Genomic DNA, 21,367 nt, shown 5'->3' with positions numbered 1-21,367 from the left:
TTATTACATTTAGGAAGGGAGAGAAGAAAAATGCACTAAGGCAACAACGGTCACAGTCTTGTCCTTTGCTCAGGACCACTCTTTCCTCTGGATTTTGTCCTCCTCCCCCATTCACGAGCGAAACTTCCATCATGTCTTCACTATCATCTTCTTCATCTTCATCTCCATCTTCATCTCTTCCTACTCCTTCAAACACAACCTCATCTTATCTTCTATCTCTCTTCAACTCATGTCTTCATTCAACCTCTTTCTCTTTTCCAACTTTCATAACCATGTCTTCTTTTTCTAAGTTGTTGTTGTTGTTGTAGTTCTTGTTATACTCTCTGTTTTTCAAGAAATACATGCTTTACAACTTATAAATCTATTACAAGTTGAAGAAGAAATCCAAGAAAGCATGGCTTCAGTTTCCAATCCACAACAATCTCCAACTCCACTTCATCTCCACCAAAAACTAGACCTTGAATCCATTCACAAATTGATAACAGTTGTAGACCATCATATTGTCAACTTCCTTTCTGATTCTATTGCCAGGAAATCACTGCAACTCAAGTGCAGTGCTAAACTCAGCATTGAGAATCACAACTACTTTGAATTCTCTGAACACTCTGTTCTTTCTAACCTTTACTGGGGTGTAGAAAACATTGAAATTGCTATTCAATCTGAATGTTTAGATGAAAAGAATCATCGTCTGGTTGAGTCGGAGAAGATGTTGCAGATACCGGCTTTGTTAGAAGAAAACGGTAGCACTGCCGGAGTTTCGAATCAGTACATAATATGTTGTTCATATTTCTATCTCTCACTTGTTAGGAAGCTCAGAGGTGATCAATGGCAAATGACAATTCACTTCCTTCAGTGCTTCTTGGTTTCTGCTCAATGGGTAAGAACAGAGCTTGAGCTTGATTCATGGGAAGCTTTTTTCGGTTCGATAACTTATCGAGGCAATGCTGAAGCCATTGATGAAGCTGCAAGACTTCAAGCAAGAAGATACAAAGATTGGTTGATGTACTACCAGGTGGTTTCTTATGGTGAATTGCCGGAAAGGTATTAATTACAGTGTTCTTCTCATTCTTTTCAAGAAAATATAGAAAACATTTGAGTGTGTCATGGATGAAGAGGATGAGCACTACTACATGCTTAAAAGTTGAGCATGCTTACTGATAAACTTTTAAAAGCAAAAGTTTCTTAGCTTTTTTGCTGAAAAAGTTCTAATGGTGCCAAGATTCCTGTGAAATTTCTACCTGTCTTACTGGCAATAAAAAGCAAGCATGTTTAGTGTTGTATATATTTTATATGTGACAACTAAAGATGATGAAATTTGGATGCTTTAAAAGCTTACAGTTTCCATGCAATCTCATCCTTCTTCACTTTGCATTGACAGCTCCAGAAATTTCATGATCACTGGGAATTCTGAGTCTGTTAAGGGAACATTGAACCAGTCAGTTTCTCATGATGTAAGTGAAAACTTTGTCTTTCATTTGAAAAAATAACGATGTTTTCGTTGATCTAACGAGTGAAAGTATGTATATTTAGAAGCTCAATTTTCGTGTATCGATGTCATAATTGGTGATTGTTCACTCTTCTCTTTTTTTCCTTCAATTGTGCATAAGAAACACAATGATGGCAGCACCATGTAACTTTCATTATATTTGTCATTTCACAGGCTAAAATGGTCTACCAACTTGAACTTCAGGAATACATCAAAAGAGAGAGTTTTACCGAAATGGAGGACCGAAGAGACCTTATGAAAAATTTCAATGGAAGTCATCATCTGGATGTCAAGGAAGCTTTCGACATGAGACGACTCCAAGAAATGCTCGAAGATTCACAATCTGATACATCCGGCTCCCTTTTACTCCAATATCGATACTACGGAAGCAACAGATTCTGAGGTAACACAATGTAATTTACCATAAGCATCACAACACGGAAATGATTTTAGTACTGAAGTAATGAATTCGATTCGATACTGAATCAGGAACAATTGCAAAATGAAGGGAGCCCGGCCGAGGTCATGTCAGCAAATTCAAATGCCTTTGCACCTAAACTTGATGATCGGTATTTATCATGAACTATTTGATTGCAAAACAAATTGAAATGGTTACTATGTGTACTAATTTTTTTGCTTTTGGTGTGTGTATAGTGATTTTATAGACCAAAGCTCATCTGTAGATTATTCGGATAAATGCATGGCCGAAATGTCTACATATCTAAACAATCATGAAGTCAATGAAGTGAATGCTAGTTTATTACCATCAAGAAAATCACAAAGTTCACTAGACAAACTATGTTTGCCAATGTTGAGCTTAAGAGATGTTGAGTCTCATCACTTCTCCAAATGCAATTTTGAAGATTGGGTACCCTCAGCGAGATCACCGACACGTGAAATACGATGTTTCAGTAATTTTCCGTCGAAGTTTCTGAAGAAATGCAGCATACCAGAATTTGTTCAGCGAGGAAACTTCACAAAGAAAAGATTGAACTTGTCAAACAGTGATAAAGATTGGAGTGAGGAAAGCTCAAATTATGAGAAGGATACTCGAATACAACTTCTAGGAAGATTTGAGAAGGCAGTGGAAATGCTATGCTTCTCAGAAGGTCGAGGCAAAAGCGAAGATGCTGGCCTCGAAGTCTTGGCTGTGTGGGAAATGCTGAATAACAAGTCAGAGGTAAATTACACATCACTGAAGCATGTGATACTTCACCAATTATTAGAGATCATTTCAGCATCCAAAAGAGAAAATCTTATACGAGCATCGGTTTCCACACTCTTGTATTTGATTTCTGAAGACAAAACTATCATTGAGGAAATCAGGAAAAAAGATCAACATTTGCGTGATTTCGCTTGTGCTCTAAAGAAAAACATACCTGAGGCTGTTATACTGATCTATTTGCTGCATCCATCACCTTTGGAGATAAAAAGTTTAGAACTTCTCCCACAACTTGTGGATGTTGCTTGCAACTTGAACAATCAGAAAGAGGGTTCTGCATTTCTTCCATTGACACCAACCTCGGCTTCGATCGCTATCATTGAAATTTTAGTAACTTCATTTGACTATGTGACTAATAACATGCACTTGGCTCTGATCAGCTCGCCTCGGATTGTCGCAAAACTCGTGAATGTTGCAATGAACAAGAATTTAGAAGAAGTTGTAGCATTAGCAGGAATTCTTGTGAAGTGTATGCGTACCAGTGGGAATTGCAGAAAGTATTTGTCACAAATTCCGGCTTTAGATCCTTTTCTTCATCTCCTCAGCATCAATGAAAAGCGAGGGAAATTTGCAGCACTTGAATATTTTCATGAGATCCTTCACATGCCAAGGTATAAATGATATTTCTTTTCAGGAAAATTTATCTTTTTCACTTCAAGGCTAAAACTGAAGTAAAAAAGAAAAATTATGCAAATTTTTTTTTTTCAGAAGATTCATCAAGCAAGTAGCTAAATTTTACCTCTCTGTGTACAACAGGTCATCGGCAATTCAACTGCTGCAACAGATACAACAACATGAGATGATTAAAATTACGCAAGCGTTAAATACATGCATAAAACAAGACAAAATAGAACATCAACTCTTAGCAGCAAATCTTCTGCTTCAACTAGACATGCTGGTAAACTATATACTTCAGAAAAAAAATATTTTCAATCTTAAAACTGCTTATGAAGAATATGACAATGTTCAACAGGGTCAAAATAGCAGGAAAAGTGAATTTAAAGAAGAGGCAATGGAGGTCATACTAAAAGCAGTTGGATCTGAAGAGAACTCCAGTGCACAGGCACTTGCAGCATCTATTCTTTCAAATCTTGGAGGTACTCATGCATGGACAGGTGAACCATACACAGCAGCATGGTTAGTAAGGAAAGCAGGCTTAACATCTGTATACCAGAGGAACATGATCAGAAGTGTTGACTGGTTAGATCCCTGTCTACAGGTTAGTGATAATCGAAAAATATCGAAATCTATCTTATGATTAAATAGAAAATAATCAAATTGAAAATTTCATCTGATATGGTACAGGACAGTGAATTAGATGCATGGAATGGAAAGGTGGCAAGAGGTGTGATCAAAATAGGCAATTCTGTCTTTAATACTTTGGCAAAGGGAATCAACAGCAAGACGAGAAGTGTTTCGCATGACTGTCTCATAACTATTGCATGGCTTGGAAGTGAAATGGCAGTTAATGGTCCGAGTAGTATCCGGTATTCTGCTTGTGAGATTTTATTGAACAAAGTGGCACATTTTCTTCATCCTGGTTCGGAGCTTGATGAGCGAGTTCTAGCATGCCTATGTGTCTATAACTACACTTTCGGCAAAGGTAAAGCAGTAAGTTCATGCCTCTTTAAATGATGGAATGATAGTAATGCTTGCATGTGTTCACAAATGTACTATTATTATTATTATTATTTTTTACAACATGTTGGTGATTTCATGATACTTTGTAATCTTTCATGGATTTCTTTAATTTTCAGGTAAGCAGAAACTAATGAACTTTTCTGAGGGTTCAAGGGAATCACTTAGACGACTTTCCGGTATCACCTGGATGGCTGAAGAATTACTGAAAGTAACTGATTTTTTTCTGCCAACCAAATCGGTGAGTTTTTCCGTAACGTCATTAAATTCTAGAGGCATATAGATACTTTCGGCACCAAACAACAGCACATAGATAATATTTGAATTGCTCTTATTTTGATATTCTAAAATTACACAACTGCAGCGTGTATCATGTGTACATACACAAATTTTGGAGATAGGAAATGTCAGCAACATTGCATCAACTGCTCTTATTTTCTACAAGGGACTTCTTTGTGCTGGTTACTCAGATGGCACTATTAAGGTATTCCATTTACTTGAATTCAATGTTCAATTTTAGATATAAACTTCGATAACATAAACAATAGAAGCAAATGGACAGAAGAAATGCGTGATCATTTGTTGTCGAAAGCTTAATATTATTGACATGTGTTATTTATCATTGAAACAGGCTTGGGACATTAAGGGGCAAAGAGCAACTCTTGTATGTGAGATCAAAGAACACAAAAAACCGGTTACTTGTTTTGCACTTTTCGAACAAGGAGACCGGCTTTTAAGTGGATCGTCCGACAAGACTGTCAGGGTAATTACCTTAGCTTCAGCTCAGGCTCAAGTTTGTCGGAAAAAGTAAGCTGAAACACAATTTTGTTCTACAGGTTTGGCAAATGGTACAAAAGAAATTTGAATGCATTGAAGTCATGGAGATGAAGGAATCAGTACTAAAGGTGGATACAATGGGCGAAAAAATTCTTATAATTACACAGAGAAGTGGTCTCAAGGTAAGAAAAGGAGCTAATAAAGACCAAAAAGATCAAAATTAAGAATAAAAATAGATGAAAAAAATCTACAAAGATCACATTCCAAAGCACTGTATTACAGGTGAAATATCTGTCGAAAAACATTCAAACTTTTTGCAAGAACAAGCATCTGAAGTGTCTAACAGTGGCTCAAAGCAGAGTTTACTTGGGTTGTGCTGATTCTAGCATGCAGGTTAGTTTCTTTCAAGTTCAGACAATTGTATATAGAAAAGGTTTGTGTTCTAGAATTGCTGAGATTTTTCGGAGTTTTGTTTGCAGGAATTGGACATAAAGGAAAACCATAAAACAGAGATCAGACCACCAACAAACAGCTGGAGGATGCTAAATAAGCCAATAACTTCAGTTCTTGTGTACAAAGATTGGATTTACTGTGCAGGTTCAAATGTCGAAGGATCTAGCATCAAGGTATGAATAAAAGACGATAGCGTCGCATCAAATAAATTCATGAAAACAGTATATATATACTCAGCATATAAAAATGCAGGAATGGAGGCGGCGGAGCAAACCCCAGATCTCAATAGCGACCGGAAGAGGAACAAGTGTGCAAGCAATGGCAGTGGTGGAGGATTTCATTTACTTGAATTGCAACTCATCTCCGACTATAATTCAGGTTACTACTACTTCTAAGCTTCTTCAAGTTTATACAATCGAAAGTTTTCGTATTCGGCTTTGGCACTAATTAAGTCGGATCATATGAAAAAATAGATATGGTTGAGAGAAAGGCAGCAAAAGGTGAGCAGATTATCAGCAGGTAGCAAGATAACATGCCTCATCACGGCGAATGACATTGTTCTATGCGGTACAGAATCTGGACTGATCAAGGTATATAAACCACTAAATCTTTTTCATTCACAACTTTAAAAAGAGTTCATGCACTTGTTGTAACATGAATTTGGTTTCATCGACAGGGATGGATCCCTCTCTGAAGGAAAACTAAATTTAGACTGCCGGTAAATGTTGATGTACAGAAGCTCGAAGATCTAATCGAAGATATAATCTTGTTCATTTGCTCAACTATCAGAAAAATAAATCTTGAAGAAAGAAATTTTCTTCATTGTGTATAAATAGCTTCCTCCATTGTTTGTTTGTTTAGTTCAATGAGCACATTACTGCATATGATCTATAGAAATTAAATTCAGTAACAAAATTTGTAAACATGTTGTCAAGTTATTTGATTTTAAGGGAAATTTCCACAAATGCTTTGAATGCTATTATTCATTGTAGAGCATTAAATTAGTTTTATTTTTTAGTATTTGCAGTTCATGGACTTGCACAACCATATGCATGGATCTCTAAACATGAAATGCAGAAATTATAAAACTAAATCAAAGAAAGCATTTGATAATGCATTAATTCTGACTGAAACTATGATTGAATGCTTAAACTATATATTATCAATAATGGAAAGAATTGAATTAAATTTAGGATGGAATACTACCAAGTAAATACATAATCATTTAGATCTCCAGTTTATTTTGAGGTACTAAATAATGAGAGTTCTTTTCTTAACAAATAAATAAATAATTAGACATTTAGGTTAAAAACCAAGGCATTATTATTATTATTATTATTATTATTATTTTGATAATTATCTAGCTTATTCTTATTTTTAAAAAATAAATAAATTTTATATCTGCAAGTGGAGAGGTTTCTTGTTGATACTCTGTGAAAATGGTAAACATAACCATAGGAGGGGGAAATAATAAGAACAAGAATAAATGGTAAATACATTTCAAGTGCCAATCTTTGTAAATCCCAAAATTTGCATGTATGAAAATGCACCTCAGTGTAAACCAAAGCACATCCATACAAAATAATTAGACATCAACTCCTACATTCATTAGGAACCATTTTCACTGCTGTAAGTAACCAATAAACTCCTCAGACAAAAAATAGCTCTTACTGTAAAGGGTGAAAACACACAGTGAAAAACTCTAATCGAACAACTTAAATTAACACAATAATCAAAGGGATGTTCAAGCCATTCTAATAGCAGCAAATCGAATGCCCGCATGGAGTAACCACATAATCACTCCTGCAGTGATATTCTTCGGCATGGGGTTCTGCTTTTGAACTCTGAATCAAGATAGTGAAAACTTAATCTTCAGTTTCTTCGTCGCTTGCTCCTTGAGCCTCTTCTGCAATGGCTTCTTTTCCTAGTGACGAAGAATAATGGTGGAAATAAGAGGATTTGAAATTGCCACAATTCAAGAAGGGAGAACTACTAGAATAAGTTTGACATATATTATGCTTGTCAAGCATTACAACTATTTGCACAATAAGTCGCATTTGGGTGAAGAAAATTTTGTCCAGCTTAAAATCATAGAGAAGATTTTTGAGGAATATGATTGTGAAGCAGAAGTAGACAGCGACAATCCAAAATGTATTACCAAAAGAAACTGGGGAGCATAGCTATCTGCTCTGGGCCCATAAAATTAACAATAGTATTCGAAGAAAAACCTATGCAAGTGATTTCTAGCTAATTCTGATTAAAAACAGTGATTTCTAGCATAGCTATGGCTGCGGCTAAAGAAACATGTAATGTGAAGGGGCACATACTTGCAATGAAATAGAAAGATAAATCATTAGAGTCTATGTAAAGAAAAGAAATATAAGCATATACTCACCGTATTCAGAGAAAATTACACTTCCAGAACAGAGGCCTTCCTCAACTTTAACCAATCGGAGTGTCATTCTAGGTCCAATCTCTTGAAGTTTGACAGCACTTTTTGTAGAAGCACGGTTTACTCTACTAAGGTCACTAACCAAATTTACAGTTGCTGCTTCTTCATCAGCTTCACTTTCCGAGCCATAACCAGCCCTTATGAGAGGATAAAATGGAAGATAAGCAAGGCAGAATCATCAATTCTATACTAATGATATTAAGCTTATTGAGTAAATAATGTATCCAATGCTCATATTAAATGACTTTTGTGGGAAAACAGGCCATAATGGAAGATGTATGTTCATTATAGGTGTGTTCAATATATACAACTACTGTTGTTTGCAAGATTGTATAAATTACTAAAACAAAAATAAAATCCAGCATCTCCTGAGAATTGTTTCTCAAATTATGAGGCATTGGCAAATCTCAAAGAGTTTTCTAACAATTAAAGAAGCACTAATATTGGTCAGGAAATTTGCTGTTTATCCATCTCAAAAACATAAAGATGTCATGGCAAGGTTGAGTAAGCAGCTGATTTTACTTATTAGTCATTCCTCTGCACTCCTCCTCCCACCATTCCAATATAAATATTTAGCTCAGACTCATCATATGGGTCAGTAAGCATTTCACTTGTAGCACATATATTAATCAGCATATATTACATTTCCTTGCCTCTCTTTGAGACCTTTCCAGCAAAAGCTGAGCCAATATGGAGAAGTTGACACTGGTTACCTTTAGCACCACTCACTGTTTTTAACCTTTCCAATAGTATGCAGCTGCTACACTACCACATTTAGTGGAATTATTAGGGCATTATTTTCTCATTCTATGGTGTCACTTATTGTGCCAGAAGCTCTAAAAAAGCAATGAAAAATTACCTGAAATATGATGAAACAAGGGGCCTATGTCACACACATTGACCTATCTCAAGTAAAATACTGAAGGGAAATTTAATTCAAGAATTCATACGTCACACTAATCAATTGTTGTTATAGTTCTTAAATCCTCAGCGTTCCATTTAAAATTTATGAACAGCCTCCTCTTTAATAGAAGCAACCACACTCAGTCCCAGTTTGAGCACTTGCTTGATCCAGAAATCACATTGGATATATTTAGACCATTCACACAATTTACATCTTAAAAGTCGCTTTACGAATTTATGAACAACAATAAGAACAAAAGGTTAAAATTCTGAGCACTGGTCAATAGCTTGTCATGTAAAGAATTCTACATTGCATCAATCAAAGTCATAAAATAATGAGATAGTTCTTACTTGGTAACAAAGTCGCTCACATCTTTGAGATTCCTCAAGTTTGGCACCTGATGATTTTGCACAAATTTTCTAATCCTACGGGAGACCCCTACAGGTTGTAGTCTGATGGAATAATGCCGAAAATCAATAAGTTTTGTTTCACTGTTATAATTTAGCAATACAATCCTCTGGCATGATGAAAGCTTGACCTGCAACTCAAGAAAAGTGAAGAATCATATTAAATTTTATTGTAAATATAAGTACATCAGACAACTAAAAATGTTGGAAGTCAGGAGAGAAAAAAGTTCACTTACAGTATTGATATCAATGGCGGGAAAGATGTTCTGAAACATAATGGTTGTGAGCTTCAGGTGTTTAGCCCCATTTCCAAAACCAGAGAGAACAATCTGCCCAAAATTAAGAATAATCTCAGCAATGATGGAAATCAGGTATCCAAAAAACCCTACAGTCTAAAAGACAGGAAAGAATACCATATACAATATCACTGTATATGCAATGGCATTTTATCATATTTAGTATTAGAACTGTACCAAGGGAGAATTTTGGAATAATCCTTGAGGACACCGTGGATGAGCCTGTGATCGAGCCACATCAGCAGCAAGTGCATATTCACATACTTCAAAGGTAAGGGTTGGGCCTTGAGGAGTCCTCGCAACACGTAGATGTGGTATGCTCTTTGGATTTGACAATATAAGAAAATGCGTAACACCCATAGGCCCTGCAATGTTTAAGAAGTCCTTGAGATTATTTCGTTTCTTTTCCTGCAGTGTAAGTTGAGAGATTAGTTAGTCAGAATTCCCCCTCAAATAAAAAGTAGGAAATAAATACAATCTTCTAGATTCTTTACTGATTTTCAAATGTAGAACACTAAAACCGATGTGTTTATCTTTATCATGCAAATAAGCAATAACCATGATAGTTCCCGTGTGACATATGCTTTGACTTATTATGACAACAACAACAAACTATTAGTTCCAACTATTTGGAGGCGGCTACCTAAGTCCTTCCCTTCCCTTGCATGTTACTCTATCGAAAGCAAAGACTAGATAAACTTTTGTTAGCGGACGAACTCTGCCATTGCCGGTCCCAAGCCCAGATAAGAAAAAAAAAAGGGTTGCCATGTTAGACAGCTAGCAGCTAGTGGTTTAAACTTTTGTTAGAACACAATGAGCATAAAGCAAACATGTCAAAAATCTTGCTAGATCACTGTCATGCAAACTAAAATTTCTGAAACTACTTTGGTCAACAATTCCATTTAGTAAGAAAAAAAACCATTCATAGAAGCTAAAGAATAATCAGAGAAATAAAAATTCAACAAAGAAAGAAGAGAAATAGTTGCAAATCCAATTAGAGACAACATAGCATCAAAATGGATATGAATTATTTGAAGGAGACCTTTAATTTCAACGCGGTATGAGGAAGCATGAGTTTGCGAAGATCGTGTTCAAGCTGCTTCAAATGACCCGGCAACTTCCCCCTCCCAAAGACGATGCTTTTGGGCACCTTCTCCCCCGTCACTTGGTTCACGCCCGGCGGCTTCTTCATCCCCGGCGACTTCGCCGGCGCCCTTCCCCTCTTCTTCGCATCACAAACAGCACGAGAATCAGAGAAAATCAACGAAAATCAACGAAAATAGGGTGGAAATCGAAGCAATGGAGACTTACGTTCCTGAAGCGCGCCATTGATGAACCTCAAGCGTTCTCTGAAGCGCGTTATAAAGAGAGGGTTGGAGCCTTCCTTTTTCATAAACCCTAACCCTAGTAATTTAACGGGTCGGATTTAATAAATACTAGATCCGCTTAATTCATACCCGAATCCGAGATACGCATCAAAACTTTTTCTTTTTAATAAAAAAAAATATATTGTAACAGGGCCATTTATACGCAAACAAATATAAAAATAAAATAAATTATAGAATAAATTATTTATGTATAATTTAAGCATTTTCATTACTTTTGGATCCATTTGGATCTTACCCGAATCCGTTAAGATCTAAATCCGTTAAGTCCTCGCTGTCGTGTGTTTCAAATACTGAAAGCTCTCTCTGAGAGAGAGAGAGAGAGAGAGAGAGGGAAGACGATGGAGGGCTCGACGGCGGTGGCCAGAGAGCCAGTGGAGCCGCAATCGCTGAAGAAGCTGAGCTTCAAGTCTCTCAAGCGCTCTCTCGACCTCTTCTCCCCATCCCGTGGTCATCACCCGCCCCCCGACGCCCAGAGGTCGGAAACCCTAACCCTTATGTGTTATTTTTCGAGAATCGTCTGTTTGAAGCGCTGATCTTGTTCTTCTTTTGCTTATCTCGCAGCAAGCATATTCGGATTAGCTTCAAGGTGCTTTCTCTCTGCCCCCTTTTTTTTATGTTGGACTTTAGTTTAGTTTCTTGATTTGGTGAGCGTTTGTTTTGGAGTTTGAGTTCAGCTTCTGGATGTAGTTTGTTACATTATCAAAATTCATTATTAATTAAAATAACAAATGTTTTCTCATATATCTCTCAATCAGATGCTTGTTTTCATTGTATTGCTAAGAATCTAATTCAAGTGAGTGCATTTTAGATGTTGTTATGTGTTTTGCTGTTATGGGTATGATTCTTGACGACTCTGTTCCGTTTTATGTCAAATTTTAGTTTACTAATCTTGATTTAATGAGCAATTGATTCCCAGTTAGAGTTTTCCCTATGAATGTTATTAATTTATTTTGAAATGCCCTATTAGTGAACTCTCAAATGTTTTCTCAAATATCTCTATAATTTTTTTTAATGCTCTGGAGTTCAGCAATTATATAAATATATCTTTGTAGTGTCAATGCTATTGTTAGTAAGTGCATGTTAGATGATGTTAGGAGTTTTTTTTTTTTGGTTGTTCTCTCTCTATTTGCTCTATTTTTCTTATGTGTTTTGCTGTTGTGGGTATGATTCTTGAAGATCAATGCTGAGTATGGGTTGGTAAAGGATTTAGTGGGTGATGAAGCTCGTGCTAATGGTGGTGGAGCAGCTCAGAACCAAGGGGATCAACCCTCAAACTCCTTGGAATTGGCTCTTACAGGTATATCTTCAAACATTGCTGATAACGACATTAAAGATGCATGTCTAGACAATTGAGTCGATCTTTATTGACTCTTTGATGCTTTCTTTGATGGAATCAAGGTTAGACTCATTGTGCTGGGTTATGTCGCTTTTTTTCTCATTGCCTTTTGTTTGAGCAAGAATAGTTGCCATTAGATTGCACTTTGTGAACACACTTTTATATGCTTTATATTGCTGCTGTTGATCAATTTTTCTCATGCGTTCACTTGAAATTGTTTTTTTAGGTGATCAGACTTCTAGAGATACTCAGAAAGATAGGAATGAAAGTGCTATCATTGCTGGTCCAACTTTGCCACCAAAAGGATAGTATGTTCTCTGTTTCCACTACATTTGTATAACAAAATTTGTTATTTCTGAACTTATCCCAGTTTGACATTTGTTATTTACTTGGCACTGGTGGATCAATGCCATGCTTTTCCCTTTAGTGATGCTGGTGTTCCAAGCAGGAACGTGCCAGGAGCAATTGTGTCAATCCCTGGCTCCTCTGAAAGGTACAAACCCTTTTTTACTAAGGTTCACTTAAGATGCATGAATTGACTTTCTTTTCATTGCAATATGACCTCTCCCTCTAAGCCCTGCGGTAATGATTCTTCTGGTATTACGATCTTTAACACAACAATGTTGTCCGTCGGGATGGGCCAGTTGCACCAGGAAAATATTCTTTTCTTTTGTGTTTGCTAACCGTCTTATTTGCCCGTAATTGGAGTAATTCCTGATTTATTGCGGAGTATCATGTGAAATTTATGTATAATCTTGATAATCACATAAAATCCTTTATTCTTTGAAGTATCCTCCTTATCGATGAGACCATAGGTATTAATCAATTATCTTTTTCTTTGTGTTACGCTCACTCCAATTCAATCTTCTAAGTGTCACTTTATACAAACGGAAGCACTATATTGGTTTTCATGGAGCTATCCCAAATTTTCTAAGGTTGACCTGGTGTCTCTATGGACATAGAATCTGATACTTAATTGTAGTAGAATATGCTTTTTATCATTGAAAAATAGAGTATGCTATTCATAGCTGCTTGGATTTTGGTGAACTTTTCACCTGCAGATTTGAAAAACTGAGAAAACAAAATCAGAGAGAAGTTATCTAACAAGTTCTGTCTTGTAGGCCATACTCAACATCAGCTTTGATGGAAAGGATTCCAAGTAGATGGCCACGTCCTGCATGGCACCCTCCATGGAAGAACTACCGGGTACAGTATTCTTTTGTTGCCTTTTGTGGTAATACGTATACTTCATTAGGTTGATCTGTGTCATTTGTGTTTTTGGCTGCTCCAATTATAATGAGTTTTAATGAGGATAAAAAACCTATGATATATACTTCATTGAAGTTTATCTACCACAGTAATGTAGGTTCATCATTATGTCAAATTAGGGAGCCATTTGTGCTATATGAAAGATTTGCATTACATGTGGTAGAACTGTAAAGGTTCATTCTGGGAGGTCAATATGTTGATTAAATACTAATGCTATTATTTTTCACTCTAGTGAGGTAACATTGTTTTAGTTTATTTCTGAGTTGTTGTATTAGTTTGTTGTAATTGGTTTTTTTAAGCTTTCTAATAAGCTACATGTATAAGTATGTTTTTGTCACACATGTGCATGCTAGTTGTTTGTTAATATTAATAAATTTTTAAATTAATTATTAAATATATTTATTTAAATAATTAAGGAACCTTGGATTGGATTGCCCCAGGTGATCCCCACCAGGGCCACCACCAAACATAACCTAAAGATATTCTATATCCTATGAAATTGTAGTATGTTCTGGTGTCACTTGTGCTGAAATTTTTATCTGTTTGCCTACATAAATTTACTTTTCTCTATGGTTTTTGCTCTTTTTGTAATCAGTTAAATGGTGCAGGTCATAAGTGGGCACTTGGGATGGGTGAGGTCCATTGCATTTGATCCTAGTAATGAATGGTTTTGTACTGGGTCTGCAGATCGAACAATAAAGGTTTGTGGGTACCCCTTTGCTGATTATTAAGGAATAAAATTCTCGTGTGTGTTTTTTACTAATGATATAATATGCGTGATTGATTGTTTTATGTCAAATGATTTTTGACTCTAATTTGCTCATTTCTGGCTATTGTATACCTATTAAATATTGTTTGAATTTTTTAATGTCATTTTCTGTTGATCCAGTATTCTTGTTATTATTATTTTGAAATCTTGTAGATATGGGATGTTGCATCTGGGAAATTAAAGCTCACATTGACTGGGCATATAGAACAAATTCGCGGTTAGTTTTGATTTTCATGAAACAAAGTTTCGTATTGGTTTGAAATTTGTTTATACCATTTCTTTTATAAATTTGCTAGAAATATTACGAACTTCTTATGTGATTCTAGGTCTTGCCGTGAGTGAACGACACACGTATCTATTTTCTGCTGGTGATGACAAACAAGTAAAATGTTGGGATCTTGAACAGAATAAGGTTTGGTGCTGTTATTTGTTTTTTCCATAGGCTAGACCCTTAATTTACATTTTTTGATGTTCCCTTTTGCTGTCGATTGAAGGTGGTTAGATCTTATCATGGGCATCTTAGTGGTGTGTATTGTTTAGCTCTTCATCCAACTATTGATGTTTTATTGACTGGAGGTCGGGATTCTGTATGCCGGGTATGAAATTTGTTTTCACACCTTATATCTTTTCTGGGAATCCTTCTATATTCTGAAAGTGATGGAGTAAATTGAACAATGATCTCAATATTGTTTCTCTGATGCTATTGACAGGTATGGGATATTCGTACTAAGGCAATGGTTTGTGCTTTATCTGGGCATGATAACACTGTTTGTTCAGTTTTTGCACGACCTACGGTATGCAAACTTCTTTCTCGTGAGGAACATATTTTTTTATTATGTTAGCTTCAAAATTAATGTTTTTAAACCCAACATCATTATATGTAATTATACAATATGAACTAAATAGGTGATATTAAATCGAGATTGGTTAAAGCATATCCGTGTAATCTGATCGGTCGATTGTATATCCAATTATTTTATTAAATGTGGTTGCATGTTTGGTCTTATGGCAGCTATGATATGTAGACATGTGCCCACCTTGATGGGCTGAGTCTTGTAGATTTATGATTTTAAATTTTGGTTTTGATTTCAGTTCAGGGCAAAAGCAACCCCTTTTCTGACATTTGGTTTCTATGCTAAACCTTTAAAAATAAGGTTTTTAAGAAAATTCATTTAATTTCAGAAAGATTTTATTGTATATCTTTAATTTTAATTAATGTTATAATTTTTTAAAAATATTTTTTATTTTTGTAAGATGTCTCTTGGTCTTCAGGAAATATGACATAAAATTTGACTTCTCTTGTATGTGAAACTCCAAATGCCTTTTTTCAGGATCCACAGGTTGTAACTGGCTCTCATGACACAACAATTAAATTTTGGGATCTTGTGGCTGGTGATTATTTGTTTCCCTTTAACTACTTGTCAATGCTTATTTTTCACCTTTATCCTTCGTACTGTTCTCCATGTCATCTGAAGATGGGAATGTTACCTTTTCACAGGAAAGACCATGGCAACTCTCACCCATCACAAGAAATCTGTCCGTGCTATGGCATTGCATCCCAAAGAGTGTGTTTCCCAAATTTTGTGGATAAATGTTTCATTTAATGGCCATTGATATATTAAATTGTATTTACTTGTTGTCTTCTCTTTTGCCAGGCAAACTTTTGCATCAGCATCGGCAGACAACATAAAGAAATTCAACCTTCCAAAAGGGGAATTTTTGCACAATATGCTGTGAGTGTTAACTGATGCATATTATTACTCTTCCTTTTTTGTCCGTTGCTTGAATTTGTATGAGTTCATATAAAACTTAGGCGAGATCTCTGTGTCTGGAACCTGGGAGTTTCAAACCTAATATATCCTTGATTCCACACTTCTGAATCAAGAGACTTTCAACAGTTACAGCTGCTTGATGCTCCGATAACTAAATGTTCTGCTGGCTTGGCATGAAGTTTTAAAAAGAAAATTTCACCCAACTTTTCATTTTTGATCATTTCTTCTTGATATTTTGCTGCAGAAGCACAAAACATTTATGCTAATCTGTACATTGCACAACATCATCTCTTCAATTTCCATGTTTGCTATTTATATATCAATAAGATCAGGAGAGTAGAAAATCATAAATATGGTAAAATGAATTACAAGTAACTCAATGGATGAACTTGCTCTGACAATCGCATTTACCCCACATGGCAACAGGCAAACTGTTAACTGAGGGCCTTTAACGAGAAAATACCATGATGAGTTTAACATACTGACATATTTCTTGAATTTGTTTGGGTTTCGTTAAGGCATTTGTAATTTTATAAATATGACTCATTCTCAACTTTTCGTACTTCAGTGATAGGATGATGATATTTCTTTTTCAAGGACATAATTATGAACTTGGATTCTTGGTGTAGGTTCGATAAATATTGGCATTTTTATGAATCCTTATCCCAGTAAAGCATAAACTCTATTTTGAGATGATCATGATTTTTTTGTGACTGCCTTTTGCAGTATATATATACATGTTTTGGTGCGCTATGTGACTACTCTCATAATCTATTATCTTTTCTTGAATGAAAAGAATTTAATGATACATTGAAGTAGGGAGTGACATTAACAATCATTCATCATTCATAAGCTACTCAAGCTTATATATCAACAGTTAGGCATGGTATGCAGAACCACAGTATGTTCAGAATTTTGATTCTGTATTTAAAATCTTCAGCACCTGCTCTTTCCTGCTACTGAAGCAATGTAATTACAAGGATAACAGGGATCAAGTAGGGAAAATAATAACTATCATTGTGCCTGCTTGTGTTAATACCATAAAGGTAAATCTGAGGCCTTGTTACTTTAGGTGTACCTTCTATGGGATACCAGCAATGGATGACTGCCACACATAGTATGCAATAGAAAATGGGGTGTTCTATTAGTTGATTCTTCAATTTGGCAATGGCATTGGAGATGTGGCCTGCCAAAAATTCCCAAGTTACATGCAGTCATGGGTTAATTGCATTATAAACCAACTAATTAAGCTGTGCATCACTCAGGCTTAATGTAGGGCAATTTTTTTTCCCTGATTGGGTACATACCCGAATGGTTAGATTGTTAGTTTCGTGTTATTTCCATGAACTTTTGTGATTTATAATTCATTATTAGTCCACTAATTATTCTAATCCGCTAGGACATTGTTGTTTTGTAATATCAAAGCATCTTACCTAAGCAAATACAAAGAGGAGAATTTTGTTGCTTTGCAGCTGAATTTCTCAATGGTATAATGGGTTTTGACCTTTAAGGAGGCTGTAGGAGAAGTAGGCCAAAGAATGGGAACATGTAGAAGGCATGAACTGTTGGTCTAATTAGGTTTATATCACCCAGTTACTTTTATTGTTGTTTTTATGCAGTTTTTCATGTTTAGGCTTAAATAATGAATTTTGGAAATGTCTCTGGTACATTGCCTACTAAATCTGGTTTCTTAAATAGTTTGAGCCTGTGTGAATATAATTACTTTTGCATGTAGAATTGCAATGTGAACATTTTTTTGTACAGGTCCCAGCAGAAAACAATAATAAACTCAATGGCAGTAAATGAGGATGGTGTCCTGGCCACTGGAGGTAAATACGCAATCATCTGCTAAATCAATTCAGATCCATAGAACTAGTCAAGTGGCTAGCCTTGTGAATTATATACTCTAAGCATTCTGCAAATCATACTTTAATTTGGCTGAGAATGTTTGCGCATATAAGTTAATAGCTAACAAAGCTGTTCCTTCTCATGAAGGTGACAATGGGAGCTTGTGGTTCTGGGATTGGAAGAGTGGCCATAATTTCCAGCAAGGCCAGACCATTGTCCAGCCTGGTAAGAATGCACTAATTAAACTTTTGTCCAGATTTGGCATTGCTTAGAATACTTAGAAGGATAATCAAGTTAATAGTTAACAATGCTATAATTTCTCTCAGGGTCACTGGACAGTGAAGCATGCATTTATGCCCTTTCATATGATAGAAGTGGCTCTAGGCTTGTGACATGTGAAGCTGACAAAACTATTAAGATGTGGAAAGAAGATCCAACAGCTACCCCAGAAACTCATCCAATCAACTTCAAGCCTCCAAAAGATTTCCGAAGATACTGACAGATAAAAGTATTATTCCTCCTTTTCTCAAAAGAGGTCTACCCTTTTATCCAAGGTAACTTCTGTGAAGCAAGTGGCTAAATGACTTGCTTACTTTTGAAGGTATACCTTTTTTACAATAAAATTTCCTAAGCTTATAGAGAAACTTCAATAAAGGCTCTTTATTTGCTTTTAGTTACTACATCTCCTTGACTTTTCATTATGTCCTCTTTCCAATCACTCAGGGCTCTTGTAACATAAAATATATAGTGAGATTATCAGCAGACATGCTACAAGATCTACTGAAGCAAAGGCTAGTCTGGTGGTGAGTGCATTTGACAAGCCTTATTTCTGAAGATTAAACAATGAAAGCTGTTTCATTTTGGCATTAAATCTCTGTATCTCTTATTTAACTAATTTTCCTTGAAATAGCTTTGTTCTGTTTGAAATGGTTTACCGCATTGAAAGCATGCAGTTAACTGTTTAATATTCTTATGATGATGATGATTCTACTTGTAAGGCTTATAACAACTTAAATTGTAACATGTTACCATAGAACATACTTCCTATCTTTTTCTATGCATGATATAAACAATTCTGTGCACATACATATTGATCTTCATTGAAGTGCATATCTGACTTAGGTATATACACTATACAGACAACCTTGCATTTACTCATTTGGACTTTTAGATCAATATTATTGAAATTTTTATACTTACATTTAGCTAAAATATCCCGTTCTACCTGTTTCTTCTCATATTTAAATTGCTTGACTTTTTGCATCCTGTCCTTGTTAACTTGAGTTAGCATTAATAATTATATAATTCTTGATTTACTGTTACCTTGTTTCCTTCTTTAATGCATTTGAGTTCATATCATTATGTTTTAACTTTTGATTGTCACCCATGAGTATAATGACATCAATAGAACTGACAGCATTAGCAAAGAAGAAAAACACTGATGAGTTCTATTATAATTATCAACCTGAATTTGAAGAGATTGTCACATGGATGTCATCTCATTATCAAATTCTCATATGTGCATTTATTTCTTATAATAATTCCTTTGATTGGTGTTGATCTTTTCTATCATAAATCATTTGGTCCTTGTTTGGTAAGAATTCAACTGTTCATAGGACATTCCCTCCCCCTCCCTATCAAACTCAGCTGTACATTAGTTGTTCTAGATAGACAACATTATGCTGCTGTTTTTTTCTAAAACCACTCACAAAAGTGCACATTACCATGGTGGTTAAGCATTTAACCACCCAATTGCTGAGGGTTGTGTGAAGTTTAAGAGATTTGGCATAAAGTCTTGACTATTAGCATGATAGTTGGGTGCAGGACAATGACCATAGCCTATTGGCCAGTACTTTTTGCATGCTTGAAGTCCACTTAAAACTAACCATACTTTAATTGCTGTGGTACCCAATGTACCTAAATGTGTGGAATCTTCTTGTTTGTTTTCTTTCAAAAATGCACATTAAAATGTCTTAAGAGATTCAGAGGTCATTGTAGTTCATGTCCTGAATGTTTTTTTGATTACTCCTATTGTAGTTTTTGGCAAGGTTTAATTATCTAAAGGTCCTTACTATGTTTTGTTTACCTGAATGATCCCCCAAATAACAAAATTGTGTCAAAATAAATAGATATCTTAGTTAATAATAAAGTGATAGGAAGTGTGTTTTATTTTTTGTGGTGGGGAGTCAATAACTATTTTCCCCCTTTGATTATTGAAAAGATCTTTAGGTATTTTCATAAGATAGGTTTAGAGAATGAAAGATAAAATGTGTCTTTTCACAAATGCACTATAGCTGACAACATTTGCTGACCAACAAAGCAATCATGTTCTAAGACACAATCATTATATATATATATATATAGATAGATAGATAGATATAACAAGGAGATGAAAAACAAAACTCATAATCAATCACATGGAAAATGGAATGGGAATTGTACAAAATGTAAAGAAGCTAAGGAAAAGGTCTGTGATGGTTGCAAGATTAGCTAAAATGGCAAGATCTCCAACAAGCTTGATTTAGACATTTGAAGGGACAGTGACTTTTGTGTCACTGCCTCCCCTGGGTGTGCACACTACAACTACAGCATAACATCATCTCTTTCCAACCTTTGTGTGTGCTTTTTTCATTATAAAAGTTGATAATCTTTGAGGAAATTCATGGCCACATAAGGACTATAGAAACAATTCTTATTCCTTGGATTTGACTCTAATCAATGTCACTTATTCTTCATGGCCATGTATCCTTAACTAACAGATTTCTTGGTCTTTTCTAATCATCAAATGTTCATATATATATAATATCTTTTCATGTGCTTTGCTTGATTCAAAAGCCAAATGTTGTATTAGGTTAGCAATTTAAAAACTTAAGACTGAGCATGGTGGGGAAATGAACATATATATTAATAGTTTATGCCTAGTGGTTGAATACAAAATGAAACTCTTTCATGTTACCTCCCTTATTGTTAATGGGGAGAATGAGGATTAGTTGACTTTGATTGGCAATGTCTATGAACCTAGGTTCATACTCTTACACCATTAATTACATCCTTGATTGTGTAATAGATTTACTAAGCCATACAGGGAAAGAAAAGGAAAAGTTCAACCTTTTGCCTCATGGATTGAAGCTCAAGAAGATGGTCTCTTTTTTGGACTTTCGTTTAAATATTCTTTTACATATTAATTTGTATGATGGAAATGTCACTTTCATAAAATAAAATAAGAGGGAGTGGGTGGGTAACTATATATATATATATATATTACCAAATAGGCAATGAGTACTCCTATTTAAAAGAAGTTTTGAATGTGCACATATGTGGAGTAAGCTTTAATAAGTATCTGTATTTTA

At 35.3% G+C, this 21,367-nt stretch overlaps 3 protein-coding genes across 4 annotated transcripts; 2 read left to right on the top strand and 1 right to left on the bottom strand.

The window, feature by feature from the left end:
- Nucleotides 1-73: 73 nt before the first annotated feature.
- Nucleotides 74-6,272, top strand: LOC120264739 (putative E3 ubiquitin-protein ligase LIN-1). Its single transcript, XM_039272563.1, has 17 exons — nt 74-1,041; nt 1,379-1,451; nt 1,661-1,882; nt 1,976-2,055; nt 2,141-3,319; nt 3,465-3,606; nt 3,682-3,927; nt 4,014-4,311; nt 4,466-4,587; nt 4,711-4,830; nt 4,978-5,109; nt 5,183-5,305; nt 5,406-5,516; nt 5,603-5,749; nt 5,829-5,954; nt 6,050-6,166; nt 6,253-6,272. The coding sequence occupies exons 1-17, from the start codon at nt 395-397 to the stop codon at nt 6,268-6,270; spliced, it is 3,903 nt and encodes a 1,300-aa protein (XP_039128497.1). The 5' UTR covers nt 74-394; the 3' UTR covers nt 6,271-6,272.
- An 889-nt stretch (nt 6,273-7,161) lies between these two features.
- Nucleotides 7,162-11,026, bottom strand: LOC120264256 (peter Pan-like protein). Its single transcript, XM_039272057.1, has 7 exons — nt 10,947-11,026; nt 10,678-10,860; nt 9,813-10,043; nt 9,576-9,668; nt 9,283-9,470; nt 7,972-8,165; nt 7,162-7,500 (listed from the first exon to the last, which is right to left on the bottom strand). The coding sequence occupies exons 1-7, from the start codon at nt 10,962-10,964 to the stop codon at nt 7,442-7,444; spliced, it is 966 nt and encodes a 321-aa protein (XP_039127991.1). The 5' UTR covers nt 10,965-11,026; the 3' UTR covers nt 7,162-7,441.
- A 302-nt stretch (nt 11,027-11,328) lies between these two features.
- Nucleotides 11,329-18,990, top strand: LOC120265603 (protein pleiotropic regulatory locus 1-like). 2 transcript variants are annotated; one of them, XM_039273549.1, is made up of 18 exons: nt 11,329-11,498; nt 11,585-11,609; nt 12,200-12,320; nt 12,586-12,667; nt 12,787-12,852; nt 13,481-13,565; nt 14,237-14,329; nt 14,551-14,614; nt 14,724-14,809; nt 14,892-14,993; nt 15,108-15,191; nt 15,729-15,789; nt 15,896-15,962; nt 16,053-16,130; nt 17,934-17,998; nt 18,165-18,242; nt 18,344-18,571; nt 18,741-18,990. In XM_039273549.1, the coding sequence occupies exons 1-17, from the start codon at nt 11,362-11,364 to the stop codon at nt 18,514-18,516; spliced, it is 1,467 nt and encodes a 488-aa protein (XP_039129483.1). In that variant the 5' UTR covers nt 11,329-11,361; the 3' UTR covers nt 18,517-18,571; nt 18,741-18,990. The 2 variants fall into 2 exon arrangements, with proteins under 2 accessions (XP_039129483.1, XP_039129482.1); XM_039273548.1 differs by having other exon boundaries at nt 18,344-18,618.
- Nucleotides 18,991-21,367: the final 2,377 nt, after the last annotated feature.

The sequence above is a fragment of the Dioscorea cayenensis genome, chromosome 7 (assembly GCF_009730915.1).
Source record: "Dioscorea cayenensis subsp. rotundata cultivar TDr96_F1 chromosome 7, TDr96_F1_v2_PseudoChromosome.rev07_lg8_w22 25.fasta, whole genome shotgun sequence".
Taxonomy (NCBI): Eukaryota; Viridiplantae; Streptophyta; class Magnoliopsida; order Dioscoreales; family Dioscoreaceae; genus Dioscorea; species Dioscorea cayenensis.
Note: the sequence above shows the minus strand (reverse complement) of the source record. Positions and strands in the feature narration are given on the sequence as shown.

Excerpts from the sequence above, each read along its gene's own strand:
- LOC120264256 (XM_039272057.1), bottom strand. Across the intron at positions 9,471-9,575 it reads CCGCCATTGATATCAATACT|GTCAAGCTTTCATCATGCCA; the intron begins GTAAGTGAACTT and ends CTTGAGTTGCAG. Across the intron at positions 7,501-7,971 it reads TGTAATTTTCTCTGAATACG|GAAAAGAAGCCATTGCAGAA; the intron begins GTGAGTATATGC and ends CTTCGTCACTAG.
- LOC120264739 (XM_039272563.1), top strand. The coding sequence starts at position 395 with ATGGCTTCAGTTTCCAATCCACAACAATCTCCAACTCCACTTCATCTC. Across the intron at positions 2,056-2,140 it reads GCACCTAAACTTGATGATCG|TGATTTTATAGACCAAAGCT; the intron begins GTATTTATCATG and ends GTGTGTGTATAG. Across the intron at positions 5,306-5,405 it reads CACAGAGAAGTGGTCTCAAG|GTGAAATATCTGTCGAAAAA; the intron begins GTAAGAAAAGGA and ends ACTGTATTACAG.
- LOC120265603 (XM_039273549.1), top strand. The coding sequence starts at position 11,362 with ATGGAGGGCTCGACGGCGGTGGCCAGAGAGCCAGTGGAGCCGCAATCG. Across the intron at positions 14,994-15,107 it reads GTCGGGATTCTGTATGCCGG|GTATGGGATATTCGTACTAA; the intron begins GTATGAAATTTG and ends TGCTATTGACAG. Across the intron at positions 18,243-18,343 it reads CCAGACCATTGTCCAGCCTG|GGTCACTGGACAGTGAAGCA; the intron begins GTAAGAATGCAC and ends AATTTCTCTCAG.